Here is a 22,337-nt window from a genome sequence, read left to right as displayed (position 1 = left end):
ATACTAGGTGTAATCATGTGTTAATACAAGCTCATAATTTCGAGTACATATGACTTATGTTTTCTATTAGTTTTACGTGTTTTCAAGTATGCGTTTTTAGATGTTCCATGAATTTTACAATTTTAAAAGTCTAATTGTATACTCAAGTTCAAATTCATGATTACAAATTACATGCTCAAGTTATAAGTTCATGATTTCAAGTCCCTCGAACATCATACTTGACTCAAGTATCTTAGAAATAGGCTCAAGTGAAAAAACTCTAACTTGAAGTTGTTGATCACCTCATAATGCTAATTATGACCTTCCAAAGCTATTAGAATAACTCAAATCAAACCTTCTTGAGTTCTTGGTAAGGATTTTCATCCATCAAATACTCTTATAGATAGACATCTAATGAATTAAAGCAAAAAAAAAAGCGAATCTAAGTTGAAATTATACAAATTGACAGTGATTATAATATCTAATAGCTTGGAATCATCATATATCATTATTAGAATTTACTAAAATAATTGGATTTCAATGTAAAATCAACAAGTTGGGATTTTGAGTTCTTGGTGTGTTTTAGGGCTCATATGTTAATTTATAAAACATATGCAAGATGAATTTTTGTAGATATTGATGCTTTGAACTTGAGTTATTAGTCTCTAACAGCAAAGTTGGGGTGATTAAATATGAATTGGTGAGCTTTTGCACCTAACGCGTCGTTAACTGAAGTTGGGTCAGTGAATAGTGTTGGTCAAATAGATTAACAAATGAATTAATTGGATTATGTGTTAATTAGGATTGTAAACAAGCCGAGCCAGACTCGAGCTCGAAGTTAAACGAGCCGGCTCAACTCGGCTAAACCTTTTTACGAGCTGAACAAAAAAACAGTTACTAGCGGTAATAAAACAGTAAATAACCAAGTTATGATAATTACTAGTTCACAATTACTCGTGTTAAAACACTACAAAAAAAACATCTTGAGCTTCCTTCCTGCATCTTGAACTTCTTTTCATCATTTGAGCTTCTTTCAAGTGCAGTGCACTACAAATTGATAAAACAAAACAACAAAAAAAACAGTGAATTATGTAGCATGCAGGTTCACTAAAACAGTCAATACGCGGGTTACATAAACAAATTTCAGAATATTCATTTTCGCAAGAAACAAATTTCAGAATAAGCAATTTTAAAACAGATTTTTTAACAAATTTAAACAGATTTTTGACCATTTAAACGTCAATACTATCATGTATGTGTTTACACTCAATATATGATAGATAAGTAATGTTAATTACCTTTCATGTCAATTAAAGGCTGCGTCACCCGTTGGGATTTGAATTTCCAAGTTTTCTTCTTCCTTTGCCGATTGCTTCGCATAAAAAGTACATATGTTAGTAATAAAATTATAAGAGTAAAGTTCTTTTTGAGTCCTTGTGGTTTGTGCATTTTAACTATTTGAATCCAAAAATCAAACTTGTCTTGATTTGAGTCCCTGTGGTTTGTATTTTTAACCCTTTGAATCCAAAATGAAAACTCATCCAACCATTTGAGTCCCTATGTTTGTATTTTTAACCTTTTGAATCCAACACTTTTAGTCCATGATTTGGATGAGGTTTGCATTTTGGATTCAAATGGTTAAAAATACAAACCACAGGGACTCAAATCAAGACAAGTTTGGTTTTTGGATTCAAATAGTTAAAATACACAAACCACAGGGACTCAAAAAGGACTTTAGTCAAATTATAAACTAAAGATGAACGAGAAATACGAATGTAAGCTTACTTCTAAAGTTTGTATGGTTGTTTCTGATGCGGATCTTATCCAATGACCTCCACAAACAAGAAGCTCGGCCATATCTTTTGAGAGAGAGCTTCGATAATCATCCAATATACGTCCTCTGGCACTAAATGATGATTCCGAATCAACCGTAGTATTGGAATGCAAAAAAATGTCACGAGCCATTTTGCTTAAAATGGGGAATTTGCTAGAACTTTGACTCCACCATTTTAACACATCAAATTCCATGTTCTCAAAATATGTATAATTCGGCTCTTCTAAATACACCTCGAGTTCAGATTTTTTTGTATTTTCAACCGATCTAGACTTAATATAAGCATAAAAATCATCTTCTTGTCTAGCACGAACACTTACGGCTTCAGATGACGTGCTCATTGAGTTGCTATTAGCAGTAGAGTATTTTTCATAAAGAGACTGTAACTTAGTAATCACATATTCAACCCGATCACTAAGCTCATTGTCAGGATACAACCTCCCAAAGGTCCAAGAAACCGACACCTTTTTTAAACGTGGATCTAAAATAGAAGCAATTGACATAAGGACCTCGATTTCCCCCCAATACTTCTCAAACTTGTCAAACATCGGCGCACTTATCTTTTTCAAGAAAAGATCATCTGATATATAATTATTTTTTATCTCTTTTTTCACTTTGAAAAGCTCAATAAGAAACAAATTTGTTGTCGGGTATGATGTACCCGAAAACAAATTTGTAGCATTTAATATTACCTTAAGTACCCTGCACACTTTTTCAGCGCGAGCCCACTCGTCATCAGTAAGGGACCACTCAAAGTTCATATCCGTCGACGCGTAACCTTTAAAAGCAAGTTTGTAATGAATAGCCGATTCAAGCATACGATGTGTTGACTTCCACTTAGTTTGTACATCGGTAAATAAAGATCGACTTGTTTGGATATCAAAAAGAATTGCCATTTCACAAAACTTCAAAAGACGAAAAGGTGACTTCCTCAAATACTTGACTCCTTCTCTAATTTTTACAAGACAAGAGTCAATTGTTCCTAAACCATCTTGCACTACCGAATTTAACATGTGCAACATCTTACATGAAAAAACATCCCGTCAAAATGTAATTTTCCTTTTCCCTCAAAAGTATTCTTCAAAATAGAAGTTGCCCTTTCATTACTGCATGCACTGTCTGAAGTAATGATCGATGTCGTAAGGTCGGTCAAAAATATAATTAAAAAGTGTCCTATTCACCTTTTACTAGTAAAGGGCAAGTAGGGTGTCGAATCCACGGGGAATAAGTGGAAAGTGTAAAAGTTCGTTGTTTCAATTATCATCTATTTCTAAACTAATTGCTTTTTGCAGTTGAGAATAATTATGAAAACAAATGTGAAATTGTGTTGTAAACAATAATGAGAGAAATGACCAATCTCCGGGTTTTCAGGTTATGTATAAAATCAGGTTACTTAGTAATGACCATTTGGAAATCACATAGACATGATTTGAAAACTTGTTTTGATAAATAATTAACGAATAATATATTTGATTGCAATGATCCACGATCGAAACCGAAAGATTGATGCAAATGAATAGTAATTCAGTTAATTACCAATTTCAGATTTCATAAACATTAACCAGTTCAATGATTAAAGGTTTAAAACAATGACATCCTAGAATTTAATCCCGGTTGTTGATGAACAAACCAAATAATTGATGAACACGAATGAATACGATAATCAAATATTGTTTAACCAAAACAAAAACAATAGGACCGACTAACCGAATGTTTAATCGAATCCTAATCCAAAAAGTCTTAACATGCGCAAACCCAATGTTCAAACATAAACCCTAGTCCCGGAGACGGTCACGGGACGACTAGCCGCTCATGACGCACGAACAATCTTCCGAAGCTTGAAAGAATGAAGGATTCATGATCTAGTCGATGAGCTGCGTGGATGATTAATGATGTTGATGATGTCGAGTGATGAATTGAAAACTCCCAAAAATTGTTCTTGGCTGCCACTCTCGAAGATCGATATATGTGATCATAATAATGATGTTGGGCTCATTTGTTATAAAAGCCCAAAAGTAATTGTAATTAGCTGCCCCCAAATCGATGCTAGATACCCAAAATTATACTGATTGGTGCCTCTTCAATCCGTAGGCCACAAGTAACAGCCGTAAGCCTCATTCAAATGTTTCTGTTTTTTTCTCGTGGCCACCTGATAAAAACCGTAAGTTACGGTTTCCAGCCGTAAACCGCATGTGCATATTTCTGTTTCTTTTGCTTGTGCCATCATCACTCCAATCCAAAATGGCGGTTGATGTGTTTTGATCCTCCACATGATGTTGCCTTTATTCTAAAAGTCACTTCCTCAAAAGTAGTTGATGATGATTTCCTTTTCAAACACAATTTTCAAATAAATCAAACACAAGTCCCAAGTCTCCTAATGATGATGATGATGGATTTGACTTTGTTGTTCACCCTCAATAGTCACGTGAATGCTTTTTATTTATTCATCCTCATTTATTTGTTGTGATTAGGAGCATGCTTATGTGTTGAAACCCAATTAAGTTTAGCCTATATCCTTACTTCAAAACTCTATGCGATCTCTTCCGGACAAAATTCCACTTACCTACACAAGTAAATATATTACCTCTTAAATGTATTCATTCATTGCAATACTAAAATTAATTGTGTAGTATATATATTTTACTTGTTCACTCGTAACATCACAAACCCATTTAATGATTAATGGTAGTTAATAATAATAACTATGCCTTTACAAATTGTGAGCTTTGTAATTTCTTATTTTCATTACTATTATTATTATTATAAAACTACCGTTTTAAACTCATTTTCTTCGTAACCAACTAAATACAAAATCCCACTAATGTAGCATATTTCAAATCCTTATTGATGCATTTCTATTAAAATTTATATAGAATAAAGTGTATCTAAAATGCATCAATCAGGTAATTGCGTCTATTTTATCTTGAATACCTCATTTAATAAGACACTCTAGAATACCGTCAGAAACGAACTCACCACTATGGGGTGGCGCAAGCTCAATGAAACCAATAATGCATTTTTGCTTTTTCCAATTGGAGTCAATAAAGTGAGCTGTCAAACACATATACCCAATGGTTTGATTTGACGTCCAATAATCACTTGTTAGTGCGATCATGTCAACGTTTTGTAGAACCTTTTTCAACTTCTCTCTTTCTGCTTCGACCACTCTTATGCAATCTTTTATAATGGTTGCCTTACTCACTTTTTGATAACGAGGGCTGTTGTACTTCATAAACTCGTTGAACCAATGATACTCTACCAATGAGAATGGTAGCTCATGAGCTAAGATCATTTTTGCAATCATTTCCCTACACTTTGTTTGTTCAAAACCCGCACTCGAGCTAAATGCAGATGCAATATTACTACCAGACTTTTCAATTTGATTTGACATGGTCTCTAACTTTTGTTGTTTGTATATTTGGCTACACCGAACTTTCTTGACCATTTTCCCTTGTTCCTTCAAATTGACGTTTATAAAACAACCATCTTCATCGTCGTCAACATTTTAACCAGTAGTATCTCTCTCTTCTTCGGTTAGCTCGACACCTTCTTCGTCACTTAACTCAGCATGATCACTTGGGTACAGTTCAGAAATATTCATATATAATTTAGCTCTACACTTTCGCAAAAAGAAAAAAAAACAAAGCAAAGCAAAACAAAACAAAAAAAGGTACTTGTTCCTAAACTTAAATATACATATATATTTTTATAAGGTCAGGGGGTGTGGTATACCGCCTCTGGCCAACTCAGCTTCGTTAGTGCCCCATGGCGCCTCTGTGCCATCCCCTACGCGCCAAAGGGAGGCGCCATTGAAGCCTCGCCAGTAACGAGCGCTAAAGGGAGGGGCTGGTGGGGCCCGTTGTTTTCAGTCAATCAATTTTTTTTGATGTGTACTTAATAAGGGCAACAGTGGGTTGATATGGGTTGATATGGATCAGTAGTTAAGGGACTGGTCAACAGGGGGTTAGTTGGCAGTGGATTGAGTCGTTGATTAACAACAGTAGATTAAGTGCTGGTTAGCAGCAGGGGGTTAGTTAGGCAGTTAGATTGGTAGTTGGTTAGTAGTTGTAAAGGTTGTTGTAAAATGGGTATAAAAGAGATATGTTGTAATAGCATAGGGTATCTTGGAAATAATAACAAACTCTTCTTAGTCTCTCTTTCTCTCAAACTGCCATTAACGACCTCTCGAAGCTCATTCTTTCCATTGAGTTTCCTGAACGTTAATAGGACTTGACCATTGTTGATTCAATCTCAAGTTCATTCAAATCCAAACCGTATCATTGGTATCAGAGCTGTCTATCCTTGGACACTCTCGATTCAATTAATTTTGAGCCCTAATTCGATCAATTAGGGGAAATTTGCAAACGTTCAATTTCAATTTCTGAATTCGATCATTAGTTCGATCGAATTCCTTCAATCGTCGTCCGTTCAATTCAATTCTCAATTGATCCTTGTTCAGATCAATTTCACTTCAAAATGACAAAAAGACACGGTCATAATGATACTGATGAAGCTGGAAGTAATCAGCAAATGAATATCCGAATCGAAGAAAATACGAAGCGTTTGGAAGAGGTGAAGAACATGGTGGCTGGGTTGTCCTTACAGTTGACTCAGATAGTCAATAATCAAACCAATACGAGGAATTATCGAAGACTTTCTGAGATCTATGTTGAGAATGGTAATCACCGAAAGCAGTCACAACAGAAATTGAAGGAACAAGCGATGTTGGCCATTAGTAAACCCATTAGCGGTTTGGCTAATTTCAGGTCAGATTTGTCATCTGTTGTTAGTGATATTAGAGGGGAAAAGGGATTAGGATATTCATCAAGATTCATCAGAACTGAGGTTGCTCATCAGGTGTTCGATGAAATGCCTGAACCAATTAAAAATGAAAGAAAACATGAAGGGTCGAGGGTTAATGAGTCATTAACAAGAAATGATGATTCTGTGATTGGGAATGAATTACCAAAACAATTTGGTAACGTGAAGGAGTATTATGATTCTTTTAACACATTCATTAGTCAATTGCAAATTTCACAAGAATATGCATTAAAGTGTTTCTTGGAAGGATTGAAAGAAGACATTCAAATTAAGGTGAGAATGTTCAATCCTACGACTCTTTATCATGCATATTGTTTAGCAAAATTAGAAGAGGTTGTTTTAGAATCAATTTTAAGATCGCCATTACTTGAGGTTGCAAGGGAATCAAACAAAATAGAAGAAACTGAATCAAATGATGCCCTTGAAAAAGTTTATACGAAATGTGTTGGAAATGAAACAGTAAGTATATGGAGTGGTCCTGGAAATGAGGAAAAAGTGGGTAAAAAAATTGATGGGGATCGAAGAGAGTTTCAAGATGTTATTGTCGTTGATGAGGGGACAAAAAATAAGTGTGATTTTCCATTTATGAAATCACGAATGTCAAGGCTGATGAAAGCTCAAAAAACCCAAGTTAAAAGTTTTACTAATCACAATAAATCAGATAGTTGTGGGTGGGATTCAAGTCATCCACACATTTGGGTGGCCAAGAAGATTAAGAAATTGACAAAAACACATGTTGAGGAGTATTTGAGGGAGCTACAAATTGCAGAGCAGAAACTGTACAACTGTAACACCCTAGTTACTAATTAACGATTTTGTATGTAATTACCAACAATTAGTTGTGTAACTAAGACAACACATATTACAAAAATTCGGGTTTATTAAAACTTTTACAAATTATAATTTATTCTACATAACGTGACCGAAATTTGTTGTTTAAAATTTACAACGTGGCAAAATGCGGAAGCATGTAACTATATCGTGTTCGGTCCTGCGTTGAGCTTGATCGTCTTCCGGCATCCAAAAAGTACCTACATTTCATAAAAACATGAAATGATTTAGTCATACGGTATTTAATATGTATCTAAACGAGTCCCGTAAACAAAACTGATCAAAAATACATTTTTGTTCAGGGTCCACCGTAAATTACGGTGGCTACCGTAATTTACGGTAACCCCTGAATGTTTATTCCTCCACCGTAATTCAGGAGGTTCATGGCGTAAAGTTATATGGCCTACCGTAAATTACGGTAACTACCGTAATTTACGGTGGCCTCTGCAGAATTCTCCAAGTTTGCCGTTTTCTAAAACGGCAACGTTCATAACGTTTAATCCGTTTGTCCGTTTGACCTACCGTTTCTTCCTACGTACTTGTAACTTGATCCTCCATCATTTGGAGTTAAAATCCAGCATCCGGATTATCAAAAATTAAGACTTTTAACTCTTCGGCTTATTACCCTTTTTACCAACTTTTGACCCGTTTGTGATTTCGTCTAACAACCTGTCTGCGGTCCCTATTTCTTTTGTAAACATAACATTGTGATTGTTTCCTATTGTACAAGGCTCAAATCATGGGTTATTACACATTCTAAACCCGTTTATGCTCAAGTGCTTATTTTGACCCGTTAAGGACATTTATGTCCTTTTAAGCCTAATTTCGCTCATTTCTTCTATGCCTCATAATCCCGCCCTTTTACTTTGATTAGTTTTCCCACCACAACTATGAATGTGGTGAGTATAATGTAGTAGACTATCTATCCCGAGTCTTACCCCTCAAATATGCTATTTTTGCAACAACACGTATTTTAAGGCATTTAACCCTTGATAGTTTATACCTACTATTTTCATACGCGTCTAAGGATTACAGGATCTTAATATAAGTTCCTAAACAACCTTTATGGGTTGTTTACCTCATTTATCCTTCGAGGGCATTTTAGTCAACATTAGCCCCTCATTTACTACGAAGGGCTTTCGCCACATATAAAGCCATAAAGTATATTATCCACAACTATAATTACGCGTACCTGGCTCGGGTCAATTTATTGACCCGTTTCGATACCTTGCCTCTATAATATGCTAATTCGTAGCATTTTAAATCCATAAACCATTATTATCCTGTAAGCATAAGACTTGACACATACTTATTAGTCGTCATTGGTCAAATGGCACTACAAGTCACCCTTTGACCCGTTTGGTCTAAACGACCAAACATTTTGCATTTGAATTTAGAATGGTATATATTTACATATATATACCATTTCTTTATTTAACCCATTTCGACTTACGCCGTAGGGTATCTTATTACTTTTACTTATATTTGTCGGCACATGACTAAATTACCATTTTATCCCTTTCCTTATCATGAGTTACCCCATACGGTAACATTTCCAGATTCATTGTATGCTTATCATTTACGGCGATATTACCATTTTCCAATGTTTACCCTTCATCATGGTTTTTACCAAATATTGCATATGCCCCGACTCGTATCAATTGCGTCGGGAATCCATATTTCCCAATATTGTTTTTATCGAATTAAAAGAAAGCTTATAGAATAACTAATTATTCTACGAAAGGCGTAAGTTACACTTACCTCGTATCCAAGCTACACTTTTCTTTTCCTTCTTGATTCGGTTGACCCGCTTTCTCCCCAAGCTCCACCTAGCTTGTTAAGCGCCAGCTATTATTCGTCATTCACAAGGTGGTTAGTTTAATCATGACTTAGTACGATTATTCCACCTTACAAATTTCATATCAAAATTTAGCCAAAACATCACAATTAAGTGTTTTAACTACAAAAATTCTAGTTTCGAGCCTTCTTTGAGGCATTTCATCAAACACTTTGAGGGCAGAATTTTACATGTTTATTTATCAAGTCTCTAGCTTATCTCTTAGCCCTAATTTCACATAAATCAATCATCTTACAAAGTTGTTAACTTCCATAATTTCTGAAATCACTTCAAATTGTCACATTATACTAGATCAACACTCTATTTCCTAGTGTTCATCAAATTTCACATAAACCATCAATCACTTACAATGGTGTTCATAGGTTTCACTACAATTTCACATGATTTTCAACTTGTATTTGTCTGTTTCTCCCTAGACACTATAGTTGTTCCTAGATCATCATATGACATACATGCAACTATAATTTCAGATTTTCCCAATTACATGAGAATTTCAAGTTGAGAGTTTTTATGAAATTTTACATACCTTGTGATCCTCTTGTGATGAGGATCAGTAATCTATGCTCCATTTTCGATTTGAACTTGGTTTGATCCTTCAATTTTGTTGATTTGTTGAAGTTAGGGTTTGAGCTCCCATGGAGCTTTCCTCTGGTCGCATACGTATGTGTGTGTATTGATTTCTATTATTTATTTTTTTATAAGTGTTTTAATAAAACACTATTCTAATTGCCCATGTTTAGTCCCTCAAGTTTAGAGATTCATATATGAAACCATAACTCATAGTTTATTATTTAATTACCCTTTACTAACTAGGTTAATTTTACCTAGTTAACTTGGTGGGTTCCGGGAGTTATAATCCGTAGTGTTTTAAATCCCGTTAACTCGGGCTCTTATAAACTCAATTCCTTAAAACTTTGTTTCGCTTGTATTTAATATTAGGATTTCTTATTAAATCCCAAATATTTACCGGGTTATTTTTACTACTAGCGATACTTTACCCGTCTTTTAGTATTAACGTGGGTTAATTACCAAACCCGTTTTCGGGGTGTTACAAGTCTACCCCCCTTAAAGAGGTTTCGTCCTCGAAACCTTGCTTACCTAGTTCATTGAGTTTCTAAACTCAATGCGTTTGACTTGAGTAATCTCTTAAGCATTACTCATACTTTAACCAATTGTTAGCATTACCAGGAAAAATTATGGTAATGCCTTTTTGGTTACAGAACCTCTACGTATCTCCTATGACATAATGTAGCTTCGAAATAACGTAATCTCGTTATTTCCACTAGTTTAGTTAACTTAGCGATATCCGTCGCTTTCATATACCATCGAATTCCTTATGAATCCGTTACTTTGAACCGTTTAAAGGTCTTTAGTGAAATCTTTCACTTTTAGCAACAATTTCTTTTATTTTCTAATTCATTTATTCGGTTTAGTTATACCGAATCCACCGCTTACAAGCAACCAAATTACTTAAATGACCTTAACCGGTCTCGCTTACTCGACTTATTAGTCCAGTTACTTTTTACCGCTTGCTTGGCTATAATGTGATTCTACTTCACATTACATTTCTTGATCGCGATCGTGTCACGTCATGTTTAATTTATATTAACTTTTCTTCATCATACTTCTCTTTTTCGAATGTATTGTCTCGCACCTATCAATGTCGAGACCCATGCTCTTTGATGTTAACTATTTTCTAATCTCTCTCGTAATATCCATATTTGTTAAAACATTATTTCTTACTAAAACTAAATTCTTGTTTAGCTTTCCCTTTTTCTCCTTGTCTTACATCTTTTACTCATTTCCAGGACTTTTCGTCTGAAAATTCATTTCTTTCCGTTGTCTTTTCGGTAATATTTTTGTCCGTTTAGATGTTTTAGTGAAATCCCTCACTTTTGTCAACCAGGCCTTTCTCGATCCCTTAGCTTTTAACTCACTTAGTTAAGTTAGCGAAACCCCTCGCTTTTATACTACTTTTACCTTCCGTTATTTATTTTACACGGGAAGTTTAACCATTTTCCTCACTTCACGTTATTGACCCGTAGGTTCTTTCACTCAGCCTCGTAGGCTTATTTCTTTAGATTTTTCACCTTTTTAAGACGAGGCCTTTATGATCCCTTTGCTTCAATTCATGTCCCGTGGGTCATTTTGGCTCCGTAGACCTTTACCCTAATTAACATCCCGTAGGTTATGATGATCCCGTAGATCATCCTTTATTCTAGTCTTTATTCAAATGTGTATACGTTTATATACGCATATGGCGTTAAGGCATCCCTTTTTATGTTTATAATTATTTATCTTTTTACTTTTTGGATTTCATTTGACCTTGACCGTAGTCTAAGGCTACATTGTTTTCTTTCGAATTATCTTTCCGACTTCTCGACTTCTAACGTCAATTACACGTCGGTTTTCCATACACTTACCGTTACCCGGTTCTTACCTGTACTTCCTTACGTCCCATTACCCGGGTTCTTTTATTTCAGTGTTTTTAACGCCTTTAACTCCTTTACATAGGTTTATTAATATTTTGCACTTTTATTTATTCGATTCGCACTTACTTAATTTAGCAAGTGTCATCCTTTATTAAATTTGTTTGACTTGTTCGTGTGAACATTCATCGCTTACGAATGCCAAACTTCAGTCTTTGTTTGACTTGTTCAGCTTGAAATGGCTGAACATAATTTATTCAAAATTTCTATTTACATTATTTTGTCGTCTTTTAGTTAAGACTCAAAACCCGAGTCTTTTAACTTTCCATCCGAGTTCCCGTTTCTCGGTTCACGCATGTGTTTAAATCCTTACCCACCAACCGGGTGTTTTACCGAAGTCGTTATTATTGCAACCTTTACGGTATGCATTATGACTTCCTTTCGCCTTTATATTCCTACTTTGTTCTCTAATTTGGCGTTTTACAAAAACGACCCATTTAGAGACGTATTCGCATTTTCCGGGTTCGAGTGTAAGTACACTCCTTCCCAATGCATATCTTGTTCATTCTACATGTTTGCATTTTCCGGGTTCGAGTGTAAGTACACTCCTTCCCAATGCATATCTTAATCATTTTACATGTTTGCATTTTCCGGGTTCGAGTGTAAGTACACTCCTTCCCAATGCATATCTTAATCATTTTACATGTTTCTTTGCCCCCTTCTCTCAGGCTCATTTTTCTAATATAATACGCTTCTGTCACTCAGCTGTGCGTTTACATGATAATCAAATATTTTGCTTATCTGATTCATTTGGGTACTTTTTATGCTAGTCCCATTCACCCCGTCCCTACTACATCGAATGTAAGCATGTCCATCATAAAAAGTTCATAACATCATGTGTTCACTACTTACTTGGCCAGAGTAAGCGATCAACACATGACACACATGACCTTTTCATAATTTCCGCACTACACCCCATGTAAGTGACGCCTCTAATCTTTCTCTACTCTTGACTTTCATTGGCAACCATTTATTCAGTTACTATTTAACAATTATTAGATTTATAGGTTTCATTCCTAAATATATACAATGTTTCTCTCTTTTTTTTTATCAAACTAATATATATAATCACATTTGTTAACGTGATTGCTACTTTTCTCAATAGCATCGAATTGAGAGTTTTCCACTTGGATAATTACCCCAATCCAAGTTTCCATGTGAACAATTCTTGTTACTCATTTGTTATTCATCGTCGTGAATAACACATTTTCTATTAAATTTTTCTTGGAAATCAGGTTTTCCAAGTTCTATCGTATATGTATGCAACCGTCATTACTTACGTGTTTGTTGCATATTACTACTTGTGCATTTAAATTTAAAAGTGTGCACCTGATAAAGCTTGCTTTAACAGGCTCTCTTTGCCAATAACCTTGTTCACGGTCGTTGCGCGATTTAGTCCTCGGTGAGCATGCTCCTCTTGTATACTTCGGACCGTTCCATCATCATATCCACAATTTGTTTGATTCTCGTCGTCTTCAAACGCGAGTGTCCTTCAATTATAACATTCACAAAAGTTAGTAACGTCAACTTTAATAATCGCCCGTATTATAATACAAGGCTTTTTCTACTATACGCGTCAACGCGCGCATTTTCGCCAACTACATCTATCGTTTAATTGGGGTAACATGCGTTACACGATAGCCCTATGTGTTATTTACAACAATTTAGCATACTAAACTATTAACATACGCGTACTTACCGGATTTGCGATCAAGCCTCGAACCGAACACTGTTCTTTATCAAGAGCATAAGGTTTAAGTCCAAGCATAGTTTTCCCACCATACTTGAATCTCTTAAACCAAGGCTCTGATACCAACTTGTAACACCCTAGTTACTAATTAACGATTTTGTATGTAATTACCAACAATTAGTTGTGTAACTAAGACAACACATATTACAAAAATTCGGGTTTATTAAAACTTTTACAAATTATAATTTATTCTACATAACGTGACCGAAATTTGTTGTTTAAAATTTACAACGTGGCAAAATGCGGAAGCATGTAACTATATCGTGTTCGGTCCTGCGTTGAGCTTGATCGTCTTCCGGCATCCAAAAAGTACCTACATTTCATAAAAACATGAAATGATTTAGTCATACGGGATTTAATATGTATCTAAACGAGTCCCGGAAACAAAACTGATCAAAAATACATTTTTGTTCAGGGTCCACCGTAAATTACGGTGGCTACCGTAATTTACGGTAACCCCTGAATGTTTATTCCTCCACCGTAATTCAGGAGGTTCATGGCGTAAAGTTATATGGCCTACCGTAAATTACGGTAACTACCGTAATTTACGGTGGCCTCTGTAGAATTCTCCAAGTTTGCCGTTTTCTAAAACGGCAACGTTCATAACGTTTAATCCGTTTGTCCGTTTGACCTACCGTTTCTTCCTACGTACTTGTAACTTGATCCTCCATCATTTGGAGTTAAAATCCAGCATCCGGATTATCAAAAATTAAGACTTTTAACTCTTCGGCTTATTATCCTTTTTACCAACTTTTGACCCGTTTGTGATTTCGTCTAACAACCTGTCTGCGGTCCCTATTTCTTTTGTAAACATAACATTGTGATTGTTTCCTATTGTACAAGGCTCAAATCATGGGTTATTACACATTCTAAACTCGTTTATGCTCAAGTGCTTATTTTGACCCGTTAAGGACATTTATGTCCTTTTAAGCCTAATTTCGCTCATTTCTTCTATGCCTCATAATCCCGCCCTTTTACTTTGATTAGTTTTCCCACCACAACTATGAATGTGGTGAGTATAATGTAGTAGACTATCTATCCCGAGTCTTACCCCTCAAATATGCTATTTTTGCAACAACACGTATTTTAAGGCATTTAACCCTTGATAGTTTATACCTACTATTTTCATACGCGTCTAAGGATTACAGGATCTTAATATAAGTTCCTAAACAACCTTTATGGGTTGTTTACCTCATTTATCCTTCGAGGGCATTTTAGTCAACATTAGCCCCTCATTTACTACGAAGGGCTTTCGCCACATATAAAGCCATAAAGTATATTATCCACAACTATAATTACGCGTACCTGGCTCGGGTCAATTTATTGACCCGTTTCGATACCTTGCCTCTATAATATGCTAATTCGTAGCATTTTAAATCCATAAACCATTATTATCCTGTAAGCATAAGACTTGACACATACTTATTAGTCGTCATTGGTCAAATGGCACTACAAGTCACCCTTTGACCCGTTTGGTCTAAACGACCAAACATTTTGCATTTGAATTTAGAATGGTATATATTTACATATATATACCATTTCGTTATTTAACCCATTTCGACTTACGCCGTAGGGTATCTTATTACTTTTACTTATATTTGTCGGCACATGACTAAATTACCATTTTATCCCTTTCCTTATCATGAGTTACCCCATACGGTAACATTTCCAGATTCATTGTATGCTTATCATTTACGGCGATATTACCATTTTCCAATGTTTACCCTTCATCATGGTTTTTACCAAATATTGCATATGCCCCGACTCGTATCAATTGCGTCGGGAATCCATATTTCCCAATATTGTTTTTATCGAATTAAAAGAAAGCTTATAGAATAACTAATTATTCTACGAAAGGCGTAAGTTACACTTACCTCGTATCCAAGCTACACTTTTCTTTTCCTTCTTGATTCGGTTGACCCGCTTTCTCCCCAAGCTCCACCTAGCTTGTTAAGCGCCAGCTATTATTCGTCATTCACAAGGTGGTTAGTTTAATCATGACTTAGTACGATTATTCCACCTTACAAATTTCATATCAAAATTTAGCCAAAACATCACAATTAAGTGTTTTAACTACAAAAATTCTAGTTTCGAGCCTTCTTTGAGGCATTTCATCAAACACTTTGAGGGCAGAATTTTACATGTTTATTTATCAAGTCTCTAGCTTATCTCTTAGCCCTAATTTCACATAAATCAATCATCTTACAAAGTTGTTAACTTCCATAATTTCTGAAATCACTTCAAATTGTCACATTATACTAGATCAACACTCTATTTCCTAGTGTTCATCAAATTTCACATAAACCATCCATCACCTACAATGGTGTTCATAGGTGTCACTACAATTTCACATGATTTTCAACTTGTATTTGTCTAGGGTTTCTCCCTAGACACTATAGTTGTTCCTAGATCATCATATGACATACATGCAACTATAATTTCAGATTTTCCCAATTACATGAGAATTTCAAGTTGAGAGTTTTTATGAAATTTTACATACCTTGTGATCCTCTTGTGATGAGGATCAATAATCTATGCTCCATTTTCGATTTGAACTTGGTTTGATCCTTCAATTTTGTTGATTTGTTGAAGTTAGGGTTTGAGCTCCCATGGAGCTTTCCTATGGTCGCATACGTATGTGTGTGTATTGATTTCTATTATTTATTTTTTTGTAAGTGTTTTAATAAAACACTATTCTAATTACCCATGTTTAGTCCCTCAAGTTTAGAGATTCATATATGAAACCATAACTCATAGTTTATTATTTAATTACCCTTTACTAACTAGGTTAATTTTACCTAGTTAACTTGGTGGGTTCCGGTAGTTATAATCCGTAGTGTTTTAAATCCCGTTAACTCGGGCTCTTATAAACTCAATTCCTTAAAACTTTGTTTCGCTTGTATTTAATATTAGGATTTCTTATTAAATCCCAAATATTTACCGGGTTATTTTTACTACTAGCGATACTTTACCCGTCTTTTAGTATTAACGTGGGTTAATTACCAAACCCGTTTTCGGGGTGTTACAACAACCAGCAAAATGAGACCTTAAAAGCGGTTTACAAAAATTCTATATGGATTGATGTTGCTTATCAGGTGGTGACTAATGTGACTCATGTTCCTGAATTTCCTAAAAATCAAAGCAAAGAAAAAACTGGTAGTATGTTGGGAAGAGAATATGGTACTTATTGGCTGCACAAGATTGATGTCAGGTGTAAAAAAGAATATGTGAAAAGATGGCTTGTTAAATGGAAGTGGAAAGATGTCAAAAAGGGTGACCTGGGTGTGAAGGATAGGAGTATGTTAATACGGTTAGTGCAGTGGAGTTTTCATAACGTGAAGATGCCACATGGGAAGATGCAAAACTGCTGGTTCAAAAAGTTTCCTACACTAATGCAATATCGTTGGTTCAAAAAATTTTCTACATTTGATCCTTGGGGTCAAGGATCTTTTAAGGGGAAGGTATTGATGTGTACTTAATAAGGGCAACAGTGGGTTGATATGGGTTGATATGGATCAGTAGTTAAGGGACTGGTTAACAGTGGATTGGGTTGATGAGTTAGCAACAGGGGGTTAGTTGGCAGTGGATTGAGTCGTTGATTAACAACAGTAGATTAAGTGCTGGTTAGCAACAGGGGGTTAGTTAGGCAGTTAGATTGGTAGTTGGTTAGTAGTTGTAAAGGTTGTTGTAAAATGGGTATAAAAGAGATATGTTGTAATAGCATAGGGTATCTTGGAAATAATAACAAACTCTTCTTAGTCTCTCTTTCTCTCAAACTGCCATTAACGACCTCTCGAAGCTCATTCTTTCCATTGAGTTTCCTGAACGTTAATAGGACTTGACCATTGTTGATTCAATCTCAAGTTCATTCAAATCCAAACCGTATCATTTTTTTCTCTTTATTTTTATTTTTTGTATTTTGTTTAATAGGGGGCTTTAAAGAGGCTTTAAACCATTGCATACAAGTCAAAGGAAGGGGTTTAAAACCGTGACATGACGCTGACGTGGATGACATGGCGTAATAAAGCCTAGGGGCTTTAAACCACACCGTTTAAAGATATGTAACCGTGTTCTAACAATTTGTTACGCATACGAGATACGATTTCATCAATCAAAAATTGGTTGTTTGTCGACCAAAAAAAACCAAAATCAGAAACAAGAATTAGAAGTATACTTACTATAGAGTAAACATTTACATATATGCTAACTCGCTGTGTGTGCTACAATGATTACAGAAAACCCTTGTTCTTATTCTTATTTCCACAACGATTTTTAAGAACAGAAACCATTAAATAGAAATGCATTAGGGCAAATATTTAGTAACTCACCAAGAAAACCTTAAAAATCAGTGGTTTGAACTCCTGTTTTAGTAAGATGATCGGAATCGCTTTGGTCCTTCTTCTCTAGAAGGGGGAGGCCAGAATGCGCGACTACCTTATTTTCGAGACGTCTGATTATTTGATTATTGCGTTTGTAAAACATAAATAATCTAAAAAGTGTTTGATGCAAAAGTGATTATCTACCTTCAAAACGCAGTTTTGAAGAAGTATGTACCTACATGCTTTTTCAAATCGCAGTTTTGAAAACGCATAATCTATTTTGAAAACGCAACACCAAACACCCCTTTATTGACTTATAAAAGTTAATAAGTTGTTTTTGTAGTGTTTGGAATAACTTATTTAAGAAGATTTTGTGTGTTGAGAAGTTTCTAACTTCTCACTTATGACTTATATAAGTTAGTAAGTTCTTATTGATAAGGAATCCCAAACACCCCCTAGGGCAACGAGATGGGAAGACTCAAAAATTGAAAATGTAAAAATTATTATTAACCAGCCAAGACAACCCAGCTAGAGCACGGTCTGATTAAAAAAACGAGTTGGCTAGACTCGTTTGCAGGGGGGCTATTTTAAGTGAGTCGCTAGCTTTTTCATGTTTTTTTTTAACGGAAATTTTGAATCACTGACGTACCACTAGGCGAAGTTTGAGATCTCCGACCGGGGGTCGAAAACGTATATACCTAAAAAAATTATTATAAAACCGAGAGGTCGAAAACGTATATACCTAAACAATTCTATACGAAAACTACATACCGGACCTTTACTTTTTATGACTGTAAGATTAAATATTGAGTAAATTGTAATTTGCAGGGGTCGGAGGGGAATGGATGGTGGTTGTCACACCCCCAAAATCCACACGCGGAGTACCACCGCTTGGAGGCGTGACATGACCAGGATCAAGCCATCAATCATATCAAACATAGCATTTAAGTGTAAAAGTAGAAAATGTATTTCATCGTGACATGACTGATGTTCATAACCAAACATTATTTAAGTAGCGGAAGCATAATAATGAAAACCCAAAATAAGTTATAAGTTCAAATATCGTTCACGACCCGTATCCCACAACGACCTGCTCCTCCCTGTGCAAGCTCCATAATGTACCTAAGGTCCTGCAAGGCATGTAGCAGAAAATCAACAACTAGTTGAGCGAGTTCACAGGAAGTAAGTTCAGTAATAGTAATTGTATGAGTCGTATTATGTTCGTTCGTTTGATCATGTATCGTATTAGTTCGTATCGCAGCCCTCTAGGCATGTATGCGAAGATTAGGGAAAGTTCTCAAGTATTCTAGACTATGTATATTTGTATCGCTGGCCACCCTGGCATGTGTGCGAAGTTTAGTATGTATAGTTTGCAGCCTTCCTGAGGCATGTGTGCGAAGATTAGTCATAATATCGCAGCCAACCCCTGGCGTGTGTGCGAAGATCAGTTCAAGTAGGTATATTAGTCTAGCCGTATCTTATCATTTACCATCCTCACCCTGAGGACCATATCATTAGGTTCCATTAACTAAGTACGCACGAAATAATCATCCAATCCCATTCCCACCCTGGGAACCCCATGCCTTGGCTGTGTGAACTCACCTTGGGTTGCTCGGCAGATACACAGAAAGTACAGGTAAGCTAGTAAGTGGTCAACCACGTCCTATCATGGTTATTATACAAGTCAGGTTCGTATATAGCACGTATGTTCTACACGTATTGTACACAAAAGCAATCATGGCAATTCACATACGTATCAGCAGTCCAATAGAAATCAGATAACAATTTCCAAGTATTCGGCCCAAACAGTTGGGCTTGTAACAGTAAAAGTCCAATAGCAACATAGTCAGTCTCGAGTCGAGACTATCGGTCTCGAGTTATGCTGGTGTCGAGATCTCGAGTCGCAACGAATGAGATCTCGAGTCGCAACAGGGGTGTTCTCGAGTCGCAAGAGCTGGTCTCGGGTTGTCATGGTCCGGTCGAGACTGTTCGGTCTCGAGTCGCAACTGGACCCGCAACCTCGTTCTCGGTTGGTGCTGTTGTGTGCGAGTGTTGTGGTCTCGAGTCGAGACTAGGAGATCTCGACTCGCAATCCTGGTCGGGACAATCCGATTGTAACAACTTTCCATAATTCAGTCAACAATTATTCCGTGATTTCAGCTAACAACTTAGCAGTTTCAAAAATTAGATCAAATCAATAATCATTCCATATTCAAACGTGTTCATGATTATCATCAAGCAACAACTAAACAGTTTCACAACATGCTAATATTCGATCCAACAAGCAATTATATCACTAATTCGTATGAACCCTAATCCAATCATATGAACAATAACCCGTCATACTCGATCATATGCATCTAAGGTTCAATTATCAAATGACAATCTAATCAACAGGACATGATAACCGGGTTAACATCTAATCGGTTTCATAATAACATACCATCCAATTCATGTGAACCTATATCCGGTTAACAAACATCATTCGGTTTTCATACATCAAAACAATCCGACTTGCATGAATATGAGTAATCACATATACGAATCATAACATAAATCAATCAAGGAAGACAATCTAAAACACACTAACCGAGATGAGGGAAGGATTCAGATTCACAAGCTCGATGAGTGTTCGGTTCGGCAGCCCTTGATTCCGAGTCGAGAGGGTGTTTGGTGTGTGTGTGTTCTTGGTTGCAAAGTTGTGAAACTAAAACCCTAAAGGTGTGGGTGAACATGTATACGTATGGAATGGAAGTGGGCCGAAACCCCCACTTGGGCTACGGTCTCGAGTCGGACATGTGGGCCGAAAAGGTTGTGAGGTTGAATTACTTATTTGGTTCAAGTAGTAACATACACATTCTCATGAAATCGTATAGCACGTAACATTTAATCAATCAGCGTAATCACGTAATCACAAATAGTTCAACAGTTACACGTAATGTAAGAGACGGTAAAGTACGAGTTGTCACATTATCCCCAACTTAAAAGAAATTTCGTCCCGAAATTTGGTATGCACTCACTGAGGAAGCTAGGTAAGTTGTGTTGTTCACTGGTTTCGTTCACTGGTTTTCCTCGGGTGTCACATCCTCCCCCCGTTGATCTGGAATTTCGTCCCGAAATTCCGCAGTAGTAGCTTCAGCCTCAGTAGTGGTTGCATTGGTTCCGAATAACTGGGGGTACTTTTCTGTCATCCTGTCTTCGCGTTCCCAGGTGTACTCTGGGCCACGTTTGGAGTTCCAACGAACTCGAACAAGAGGGATTCTCTTGTGTTTGAGGACCTTAACATCCCGGTCCGTGATTTCAACTGGCTCCTCGACGAACTGCAACCGCTCATCGATAGTGAGTTCCCTAAAAGGAATTATGAGGGTCTCATCTGACAGGCACTTCTTCAGATTCGACACGTGAAATACATTGTGAACTGCGCCGAGTTCAGCTGGTAAGTTTAGCTTGTAGGCCACTTTGCCGATTTTCTCAATGATCTCGAATGGTCCGACATATCGCGGATTGAGTTTGCCCCGTTTGCCAAAACGTACCACACCCTTCCAGGGTGAGACTTTAAGTAAAACCCGGTCCCCAACCTGAAATTCCAATGGCTTTCTACGCTTATCCGCGTAGGCTTTCTGACGGTCGCGTGCTGCCGCCATGCGTTGTCGTATTTGTGCAATCTTTTCTGTGGCGTCCACTATAATCTCTGGACCCGTAATCTGACTATCCCCCACCTCTGCCCAACAGAGAGGTGACCGGCATTTTCGTCCGTACAATGCCTCGAATGGAGCGGCTTGTATGCTGGTGTGATAACTGTTATTGTACGAGAACTCTACCAAAGGGAGATGCTTTTCCCAGCCGTTGCCGAAATCAATAACGCATGCCCGAAGCATGTCTTCAAGAGTTTGGATCGTTCGCTCAGACTGCCCATCCGTCTGAGGATGATATGCTGTGCTCATGTCTAACCGTGAGCCAAAAGATTTGTGCATCGCTTGCCATAGTTCTGACGTGAATCGTGCATCCCGATCCGAAATGATGGAAGTGGGCACCCCGTGCCTCGAAACAACTTCTTTAAGGTAGATGTCTGCGAGAGTGGAGAACTTATCCGTTTCCTTTATAGCTAGGAAGTGTGCAGATTTGGTGAGTCGATCCACGATCACCCATATGGTATCATTCCCACGCTGGGATCTAGGTAGGCCTGTAACGAAATCCATGGAAATTTCTTCCCATTTCCATTGCGGTATCTTGGGTTGCTGAAGTAGGCCCGCTGGTTTCTGGTATTCAACCTTGACTCTCGCACAGGTCAAGCATTTGCTAACGTAAGTAGCGATGTGGGCCTTCATGCTAGGCCACCAATAAGTAGTTCTGATGTCATGGTACATTTTATCCGATCCTGGATGTACCGAATAACGAGACTTGTGAGCTTCATCCATTACAAGTTCGCGTAGACCGCCATATAGTGGGACCCAAA

General features: G+C 36.7%; 1 protein-coding gene across 1 annotated transcript; it reads right to left on the bottom strand.

The window, feature by feature from the left end:
* Nucleotides 1-4,745: 4,745 nt before the first annotated feature.
* LOC110892944 (zinc finger BED domain-containing protein DAYSLEEPER-like) lies at nt 4,746-5,258 on the bottom strand. Its single transcript, XM_022140074.1, has one exon. The coding sequence runs from the start codon at nt 5,256-5,258 to the stop codon at nt 4,746-4,748; it is 513 nt and encodes a 170-aa protein (XP_021995766.1).
* Between the last annotated feature and the right edge of the window lie 17,079 nt (nt 5,259-22,337).

The sequence above is a fragment of the Helianthus annuus genome, chromosome 12 (assembly GCF_002127325.2).
Source record: "Helianthus annuus cultivar XRQ/B chromosome 12, HanXRQr2.0-SUNRISE, whole genome shotgun sequence".
Lineage (NCBI taxonomy): Eukaryota > Viridiplantae > Streptophyta > Magnoliopsida > Asterales > Asteraceae > Helianthus > Helianthus annuus.
The sequence above is the reverse complement of the archived record's forward strand: the minus strand, read 5'-3'. Positions and strand labels throughout refer to the sequence as shown.

Excerpts from the sequence above, each read along its gene's own strand:
- LOC110892944 (XM_022140074.1), bottom strand. The coding sequence starts at position 5,258 with ATGGTCAAGAAAGTTCGGTGTAGCCAAATATACAAACAACAAAAGTTA.